At 27.5% G+C, this 10241-nt stretch overlaps 1 protein-coding gene across 1 annotated transcript; it reads left to right on the top strand.

Annotated features, from left to right (window-relative positions):
• Positions 1–8798: 8798 nt before the first annotated feature.
• LOC125852074 (RING-H2 finger protein ATL16-like) lies at positions 8799–10241 on the top strand. Its single transcript, XM_049531805.1, has one exon. It carries the CDS (start codon positions 8940–8942, stop codon positions 9987–9989), a length of 1050 nt encoding a protein of 349 aa, XP_049387762.1. The 5' UTR covers positions 8799–8939; the 3' UTR covers positions 9990–10241.

Below are 10241 nucleotides of genomic sequence, written 5' to 3' on the forward strand. Positions count from 1 at the left end.
TTGCCATATTGCCCCAACTTGTCAAAACGTCCGTAGAAATTCATAAAAACAATCATAAAAGAGTCCCGAGATGATTACCTTAGTTAACCAAGTTAAAACCTTGAAGAAACACCAATAGTTACAAATTTATATCTTCAAAAACCAGCTCCAAACGCAGCAAATAGAAGGGAAAAACGATTGCCACGTGTAGGGATTACGTTTCTAGGCACGGGGCAACGTTTAATGGTAGAATTCGTCAAAACTAACCTTCACCATGCTAGGACTCCATAGGAACCCTCTCCTAAGCTTTTTTTCTGGTTTTGGAACTGAAATGAACTGATTCCATGGCTAAAAATGTTATATAGCCGACATACCATATTTCTTTACCCGACCCGGATTCTGCCTTGGCAGTCCCTAGTAAAAGCCTCATAACTTTTTACTCGGATGTCCGTTTAATACGGGGTTTTATGCGTTGCAAACTAGACTCGTAGGCCTTCGATTTAATGGGTAATAGGCCTTCTAACTCTTTATATATTGGGAGAAAACATCCAATACATTTGACCCAAATTTCAAAGAAATCTTTAAAAAGAAACTTACGATAACTTTTGCCAACTTTTATTTTGCCACTTACTTAACTTCAAAACTTGAGATAAAACCCTTGAACACTTAAAATATGACATACCACATCCTTTTTAATTTATTACTCACCCTCTTTGTCTTTCCACGAAGGTACGAGTTAATTTAGACGTTTTGGAAAAGTTGGGGTGTGACACTACTATTTAGGGAAATTTCTAATTCGCATCTATAGTCTTGCCCATTCTTGTTATTAACCTGATTTGTATAATTCGCTTCTTTGTATAAATTCTGAATTTGTATAATTCAGTTTATGAATCCATAATTTTTTATATGTTTACCCTAGTTATTTGTATATAGTTTATGAATTCATAATAAATTACCCTGTTTTTATACTGACAAGAAAAATATACAAACAAAGTTCTTAAAAATTCCTAAATATATAAATACATAATTTGTATATATTTGCCTTATTTGTATATTCGCAAGAGAAATATACAAACAGATAGAAATATACTTCCACAACATCCATAGCAAACGAAACTATAGTTATGAAGCGTAATTATGAAAACTATTACTATAGAATTTTATTTTGTTTGTTGTTTCTCATAATTTTCTCTTAGAAGTATACCTCTACAAGTTTTGGGCCTACAAGTTGGCCCGAAAATAAATATGTTCCACAATGTATTGCCCACATCTATATTGGGCCCTCTAATGGGCTTTTCATCCAAAAGGAAATATTTTGATGAAGGGAAAATATGTTTTTTCCTTTGTGACAATATTAATTTAGAGGCGGATTTAATAAGTATATAGGTGTACCCCCCAAAAAAGAAGGAAAAAATGTATAAAAAGTGAATTGATCCCTTAGTTCTTTAGATAAATATCTCAAACACTCAATCAATTATTCTTTAACTTTTTTGTAGTATGAGTTTCATCAGATAATAATATACTAATTATAAAAAAATATACGCATAAAACAATTAGTTTTATAAAAACATCACGAATTCACATGTTTCATTTTTAGCATATAAATTCACCCCGGTGTCTGACAATAAATCAAGCAAAAGAGGAAATAGTTAAGTAAATGTTATTAGGTTTGTTTGAAATACCAAATTTTACAGTCCACTCTTTATATTATTATATTAACGTATACGCATAAATTAAAGTTTACGTATATTTTATTAACATGAAATGTTGATGTTAAGTAATACAAAATTTAAATTTGTTTCAATCAAATGCTCATGTCAAAAGTCAACATCTAAATTTTTATATAAATATTTTTTATTAAAGGTGAAACAATCTCGAAATCGTTACTTTTAGACTTTTTAATAGTGTACAATGATCTCTGAGTATACATTCAAAGTATTAATGTCAATTAGTGATACTATATTTTATATAAATAGAAATTAATTGAATCATCATAATACCATATTTAGTACTATAATATCAATTATAATACTTTTACATGGTGTCTAGATATGTAATTGAAAATTTTATGTCAAAATTAATATTAAATATTTAATTAACTAATTTAGTACATTTATTGATGCATGTGTTGGGTAACAGTCAAATGCTACCAGTCAAGGAGCACAGAGAGTTGAAGGCCAGTCAACTAACTTGAATGCCAAGATTTGATATTGTTTAATTTAATTATTATATTTTTGGGGAGAAATAAAAGATTCCATTTTTGGTATAATGTTTAATTAACTGAATATTGTGTCTTCAGTAGCCTATGCAAAAATTACATTGAAATCTTACATAATTTAACCTCTTTCCTTTTATATATATTTGTGATATTTTGTTGGCATTTTATCAGCAAAGTATTTGTTGATTGGTGCTTCTTCGTCTCAAATTAATTATCATATTTTTTTATTTAATAGTTGTTTGACTATTTTGTTTTTATTATGTCTTAAAATATATTTTTTTTTCATTCAAAATTTATTATTAGGAATATCTGTACATTTTTAATATTAAAAAGTGCATGGCATATTAGCATAAATGGATTAAAAAAATATGGTGAAAATCGCTTCTCAAACTTTGCTTTAAAAACTAAGAACAATAAATGTTTCTTTTTTTTTTTATCCTAATTGACTATTTTAAATACCTATTTCACCCTTTGCATTATCAAGTTTATCTTCCCTTTTTATTTCTTTTAAATCATGAATTTTTATTAATTTAATCTATGTTACAAATATTATATTGTGCTTAGATTTTGAAGTTAGTATAGTGAAAAAGAGAATCACGACAAAGAAAAATATTCTAAATCTCTATTTCATTTACTAGTATACAAAAGAGATTAATTCTATATTGAAGGAAGATCTTATTGGCAAAGCTTTGACTCTTCAACTAGTTCGGAGATTGTTTGACACACACATTTTTGAGCAGTTGTATTTCAGAGGGGACAAATCAAGAATTATATTTTTTGGATATATAAAAAACATACCATAGTGAGCTTGAATCTTCTTAAAGAAAAAGATATATCCACGCGGCAGCCTAAATATTCATTAATTTTTTAAAACTATAATTATGATATTTTCACCAATTTTTTCATAAATATTAAGTAATACTCTATATTTTTTAATACGGATGAGAAGTATTTTGAAATAAAAGCAAGCATATCTCTCCTTAATTAGCATCTACATTTGGTGAGAAAACACAAGATTCAAACAAAAGGTAGGCTATAGATTTCAAATGGATAAACATTACATTATCTTTACTACTCTTTTTGTAATTATGGGTACGAATAACGAATTTAACATAATGATTAAAGAGTTTTAAATTAGTCAAAACTGAAAGGAAACTGGTGAGAAATAAAACAAAAGGGATAATAGCACTTTTGGTGACTATTCTGATATTGATCTTTGTAATATTTGATGAAGAAAATGTTAAATGTTGCATCATCAGATATCACAAGAATTAAAATTAAAATTTATCAATAAGCAAAGAATTATAATGCTTTTAATGACATATGAACTGATGTGTAAGATTGCTAATAGTTTTTTTTTTCATCTGGTGTCTAAAGCCCGTATTGGAGCTCCGATTAAATTTGAATCGGACACTGTAATGTCCATTCAGAGGTGGCGCTCCCAACACAATTTTCTCCTAAGGCTCGAACCCAAGACCCTTGATTAAAAATAAAATAATTTCATCAGTACACCATAACCAACATAGATAAGATTGCTAATAATTCTCACCAAACATGTATAGATCATCTTAAAACCATGTTCATAATTTTCTCAATTTTCTAAAAGCAAGAAAGTCAACAAGGTCGAATTCAAAAATTGATGGTGCCAAATTTTCAAAGATTTTTATTTAATAAAATATCTTTCTTTTTTCTTTAAAAAGAAAAAGGTAAGTGATATTAATTATATATGGAGAGAGAGAGGCCGTTATTTTTGGCTTTATATTGTGTGTTGATTTATTGGACCATAATATATAATTATATATTATAAAAATCTTTGAAAATAGAACATCTATAATTAGGAAAAGTTTGAAGTTTATTAGCAGAGAGGGCATTGACTAGGTGACAAGCAAATCTTTTCTTTTCGCACTATATTCGATATTTATTTTGAAGGATTAATTAATTTGATATTATGTTGAATAAAACTTATTAAAAGGCAAAATATTTTATAATATTATGTATTTTCTTAAAATTCAAAACATAAGTTATCTTCATCTTGTCGTCACACAAACAAGTCATCAAATAAAAAAATCTTTATTCTTCTTAACCTAAGTGACTTGTCTTCCTAATATCACTCACCACTATAGCAATAAAATTTAAGTTTTTTTAAAAGAGGTACTTTTAAATAAAAAGGCTTACTTATATTTGATGTTTGTGATAATTAACTATGATAATCTAATATAGGTAAATAGCAATCTAGCTACATTATATATTGAAATCAAATAAATTTAATTTATTACGATTTTATAATTCAATAAAGTGAATACAACGATTTAATTAAGTATTTGAAGCTATATTATAAATACATATAACACATTTATAATTACTAATTTGGTGTATATATCCAAACACGAATAAGCTTTTATCATATGACATATATCTTTTATATACATTTTTATTTTTGATGTGTTGATCATCACTAATAAATTTAATTTTTTTATCTCAAATTTATTATTTAATTGTGAAATTATATGATTTAACGTAAACACGCGACTCTGTGACCTTCTATTAGATCCTCTTTTAACACTTTCTAGGATTCTCCTTTTCCCTACACCTCCTTTTCTTTTTGTTTCCTATTACAGATTTGACTTTTTTATGTGTGATATCTATCTTTTTCTTGAGAAATTGATTCTGGAATTCTTGAATTGGGTCCCAATTTTATTTTAATTAATGTACTATAATTTTTTTGGCTAAAGTTTCTTTCAAGATTTCAAATTTGGATTTAAAGGGGGGTAGGGGCCATAAAGGTCATTATTTTGATGTGAATAGAAGCTTAGGAGATGCCCTTAACCCCACGTTTGGGTGGCTAGTTAATTATTTTTGTGGGTTGCATGTGCAATGGAAAATTATTATTTTCATCCTTCATGATTAAGATTGGATTAGCTTATCAAAAAGTTTTAACCTTTTTGGGAGTAATCACTTTTCAAGAATAGCCTTAAAATTTTACTCCTTTCCCAATTATTAAGGGTATAATGGGACCAAAAGGAAAATGAATAGTGTGTTTGGTAAGGGTAATGGTAATTGGCCAGAAAATTTGGTAAGAATTTGACCAGAAATTTAAAAAGTCTATAATATCCTTTTTATTTTAAAATAAATTGTTCTTTTTTCCATTTTATATAATTAAAAGATATTAAAATTAAAAAGGTAAAAACGTTCAAAAAGGTAAAATAACATAGTGTAAAATATGTTATTTTACCATTCTGGCCAAAAGGATTTTTCTGTTTGGTAATTGGTAGTTTGGTACTATGGAATTATTTTATTTTTTTATAGAAAAATATAGATTTTTTTTTAATGTTCGGTATGTAAGTAAATAATATTATTTTAAATATATTTGTGTATAATCTAGATGAGGTGTGGCCGTCTGTGTGGACGATGTGCAGATGTGTGTTAGAAGGTGGGGAAGACACAACTAATATAGAGTACCACTTATAGAACTTGTTTTTTTTCTAGTTCTACTAGAAAACTCATTTTTTTCATTTTTAAGGAACTTGATTTTCAAGAGAAAATTTTCCAACTCCATACCGAACGCAATCAATATAATGATTTTTATTCTATCACGCTCCTCGAGGTAAGCTCACAATTAAGATCACAAGTTCGAGCTTTGCGCGAAATAATTTTATTCTGCTATTTAAGTGAAGAAGAGAAAGAGAGAGGAAGTTTCTCTCTTCCCTATTTGTCATCCTTAAGACGAACTGATCCATCATTCCCGAATTTCAAAGGCTATGATTAATCTAAAAAATCGACTCTAGACAAATACTTTTATTGTTAAAAAAAAAGGTTCCCCTATTTATATATTTAAACATGCTATAGTAGATAAACTACATAATTTTTTGAGGTTATAGTCTCAATTTTTATGTATGGTTTACTTGTAATGTTAAATCCGATAATATTATAATTCTTTTACACTTTTTGACTTTGGTGTATAGAAGTTGAACTAAAAAACTAAAAAAATGATAGTAAGCAATTTGTACTAGAACTAGAACACTTATGTTGTAAATTATTTTAATTTTTTTTTCAAGACAGGTAGAATAGTATAGTAATTTTCCAACCTGCAATAAAATTTTTTTCTTATATTAATTATCCACACTTTGTGTGTAAATGAAGATTCCTCATCAAAGTGGCATCTTATAATATAATTGTCATTTCATCTTTTAGTTGATTTCTAAAACATTCTACCTAATTGGTTATTTGTCATCAAAGTGTTTGATGATAACTTGTAAGAACTTATATTCTGTTAGGTTTACCAAACAATTTTGACACATCAAATCTATCTGTATATTATAAGTAAAAATAAAAGAAAACTCGATCACCAACAGACACACATTTTCATCATTGAACTTGGAGAAATCATCATCATCATTTTATTCCATCTTTTTTACTATCCATTCGGGTTCAATATTCGTATTGAGGCTTGGCTAAGTCTGAATTCGCATATTACAAAAATATTTGTAGAGATAGTAGTTCCAATAGGATTTTTTCCATTCTCTGAGAGGCTCAAATTCGAGACCTGTGATTAAAGGTGGAGAAATATGTTGGTCATCGTATATCAACTTCTACAAATATATATACAAAAGTAAAGTTCTTATTCTTAAATGGCTACAAACCTAATACCTCTCTGTCATTGTTCAATCAATAACCTAGCATTGGAATTCAAGAATTAAATATATTTATTCATGTCAACATCAACTACTAAAAATAATAGGCTCTTTGTTTCAAATCGTTTGTCTTATCTATTTTTTAGTTTATTTTGAAAAAAATATTTTTTTCAGATTTTGACAACTCTTTAATTTAAACTTTTCACTTGATATGTTTAAGACCATAAGATTAAAAAACATTTTGGTACATACATTTTACATCGATCTCTTTAGTTTAAAATCCCAAGATTCAAAAGTTTTTTTATTTTCTAAAATTCCGTATTAAATCAATAAAAAACAAAACAAAATGTAAGCCTCTTAATTGGTTTAAAATCATAGCTATTCTTTCTAAAAGTACATCCAAAAGGTTCATAGATGTAAAAGAAAATGAGTAAAAAGATTAAAGAATGACTAGTCTATAGCTAGTTAAAATATTAATAAAGGTGAAATATATCTTTTCGTCTCTTACTTTCAATTAAAAAAAAATTATTATCACATGCAGAAATCAAAACATCAAAGTTTGTGGTTGACCATTGGACAGTAATATAATATTTATCCTCCTCTGTAAATCTCCCTCCATTCTCTCTATTTTCTAATAGAAATTTTCCTTCATATACATATTTTAAAGTTCAGCGCACATAATGTCAAACTTAGTTAAAATGATATTACTTTATTTACTATAATAAGTTAAATTATATTAATATTTTTTATACTGTAAAAAAAAAATTACACATGTACGAAGAAAAATATTTATTTAATTTTCTCATGTTTAGTTAATCAAACAATTCGAAAAAAAGAAGAAATTCTACTTTCGTTGTTAAAGTAGGAAAAAAATATTCACTAGTAACATTTCACGTTGAATATGTCCTTTCCACCTTTCAACACGCCTTATCTTGCCTCCACCTCTGTTGCCCAATTTGCATCACTTCTGATATTTATCTAAATTATATATATAAAAAATTTAAATAATATTTCTATAATTACATACCAAATATGAAAAAATAAATTAAAAATTAACTTATGTTTTGTAAAATATTTTCCTTCGTACCTTTGACAAATTAAATAATTATCAATTAATCATAATTTACAAAAATTAGGATGGACCACAAGGTCAAGTGTTGAATTTTTTTTATAAAAATCACATGACCAGTCATACAGTCTTGGACAGTGGACTCTTGCCACCTTACAAATAGGGCAAAGATATCTCAATAAAATTTACTATGTCAATAGGTAAATTTCAAATTTTTTTAATTAAAAATTTATAATTTCGTTTCTAATTATATAAACCTCTACTATAAAAATTGTACTACAAATCATAACTAATAAAAAGAATCATATAATCAAGTAGAATAAAATATTTAGGAGTTGTACGTTTGATATGTTAAATAAGCATACATAATATTAAAATAAGAATTTAGTACAATATTATTTAAGTTCCTGCTTAGTTATTAATTTTAGAATAAATAATATCAATAAATTAGTATCGAATAAGTTATTTTGATCGAGGATGTAATAAAAATACCTAGATTAATTACTTCGGAATAAAATAACAAAAATGACAAAAATATCCTTAAAGCCCCACAAATAATTTTTTTTCCGTTTAAATGAAGTGGATAGTTCTTTATATAACCAAACAACAAATAACTAATCTCAGTATAAGTAATCTCACCATAATTTACCCTAATATAGTTAATCACAACATAACTTATCATCGAACCAATCTTGCCAACTATATTTTTTCTTTTATCTTATTAATGAAGGAAGAGAGACAATATTCACCAACTACGTACCTCAAAAGTCAGACTTTCTTCTATTTCTTAATTTTATTTTTTATATATATATTTTATTTAATAAACCTTATAGTAAAACCTTACCTCTTATAAATATGTTCACTCTTCCATTCTACTAGACTTTCTCATTAAACCCCTACACTAAATTTCTCCATAATTTTGTCCATTTTCTCATAACACATTTTTCTCCATAACATGTTCATGTGCATTCAAGATCCAAACATAACCATTTGTCCCACTTTTGTCCTTACATAAGTTTTTTTTTTTTAAAAAAATAATCTCATGGATCTTATGAGACTAAAATATTTTGAATCTTTTGCACACATGAAAAATCCTCCAATTAGTCCTCCAATTTTTGGTTCACCTATACATTCTTCATCAAATCATGCTGGATTTCCAATTATAGCAGTTGCTATTATTGGAATCTTAGCAACTGGTATTTTACTAGTTAGCTACTACATTTTTGTGATAAAATGTTGTTTGAATTGGCACAGAATTGATCTCTTGAGACGATTTTCGATCTCAAGAAATCGACGTGTTGAAGACCCTTTAATGATCTACTCACCAGCAGTAGAAAATCGGGGATTAGACGAATCAGTGATTCGTTCAATCCCCGTATTTAAGTACAAGAAAAGGGAAGAAAATTCAAGAATTCATAGTGAATGTGCTGTTTGTTTAAATGAATTTCAAGAAAATGAGAAGTTAAGAGTTATACCAAATTGTGCACATATTTTTCATATTGATTGTATTGATGTTTGGTTACAAAACAATGCAAATTGTCCACTTTGTAGAAATAGTATTTCATCATGTACAACAATTAACACAAAGTTATTGTTGTATCCTTTGGATCCAATCATTGCTCCAAGTTCAACTCCATATCAAGATCCAAATCTTGAAAATTTTAGAGATGAAGATTATGTTGTGATTGAAATATCAAACAATAATCAAGAAAGGTTGATGAATACAGGGGAAATAACAGGGCATTTTTCGATTAGTCCATCGCCACGAAAAACAGAACAACAAAAGGTTTCATCAAGAAAATGTAAGAAGTTTAGACATGTTACAAGTATGGGAGATGAGTGTATTAATATGAGGAAGAAAGATGATGAATTTGATGCAATTCAACCTATAAGAAGATCATTTTCGATGGATTCAGCGACGGATCGACAACTTTACGTAGCTGTTCAAGAGATTATAATGCAGCAACAAAGGCAAGTGAGTGATGTTAGTCCCTTTGAAAGTAGTAGTAGTAGAGTAAAAAGATCATTTTTTTCATTTGGACATGGAAGGGGATCAAGAAATGTAGTTTTACCTATTCATTTAGAGTCATAATGAGAAAAAGATCGAATTTTTATTGTAATCTTTTGTGTGTAGAAAGATAGTTGTTGATATTAAAGTAGTTTTAATAGAAGTTCAACTTTGAAAGTTCAACTTTTCACTCTCTCGATGACTCGAACCTACAATCTCAAGATTGAATGTGAAGACTGCTTACCATCCGAGCTGTCCCTTTTGTTGAAGTTCAACTTTTTGGTTTTTTAGATGTTATTTTTGGATTATTCATGTAGGGTCGTTTAGTATGCGGAA

The sequence above is a fragment of the Solanum stenotomum genome, unplaced genomic scaffold (genome assembly GCF_019186545.1).
Source record: "Solanum stenotomum isolate F172 unplaced genomic scaffold, ASM1918654v1 scaffold32159, whole genome shotgun sequence".
NCBI lineage: Eukaryota > Viridiplantae > Streptophyta > Magnoliopsida > Solanales > Solanaceae > Solanum > Solanum stenotomum.

Excerpts from the sequence above, each read along its gene's own strand:
- LOC125852074 (XM_049531805.1), top strand. The coding sequence starts at position 8,940 with ATGGATCTTATGAGACTAAAATATTTTGAATCTTTTGCACACATGAAA.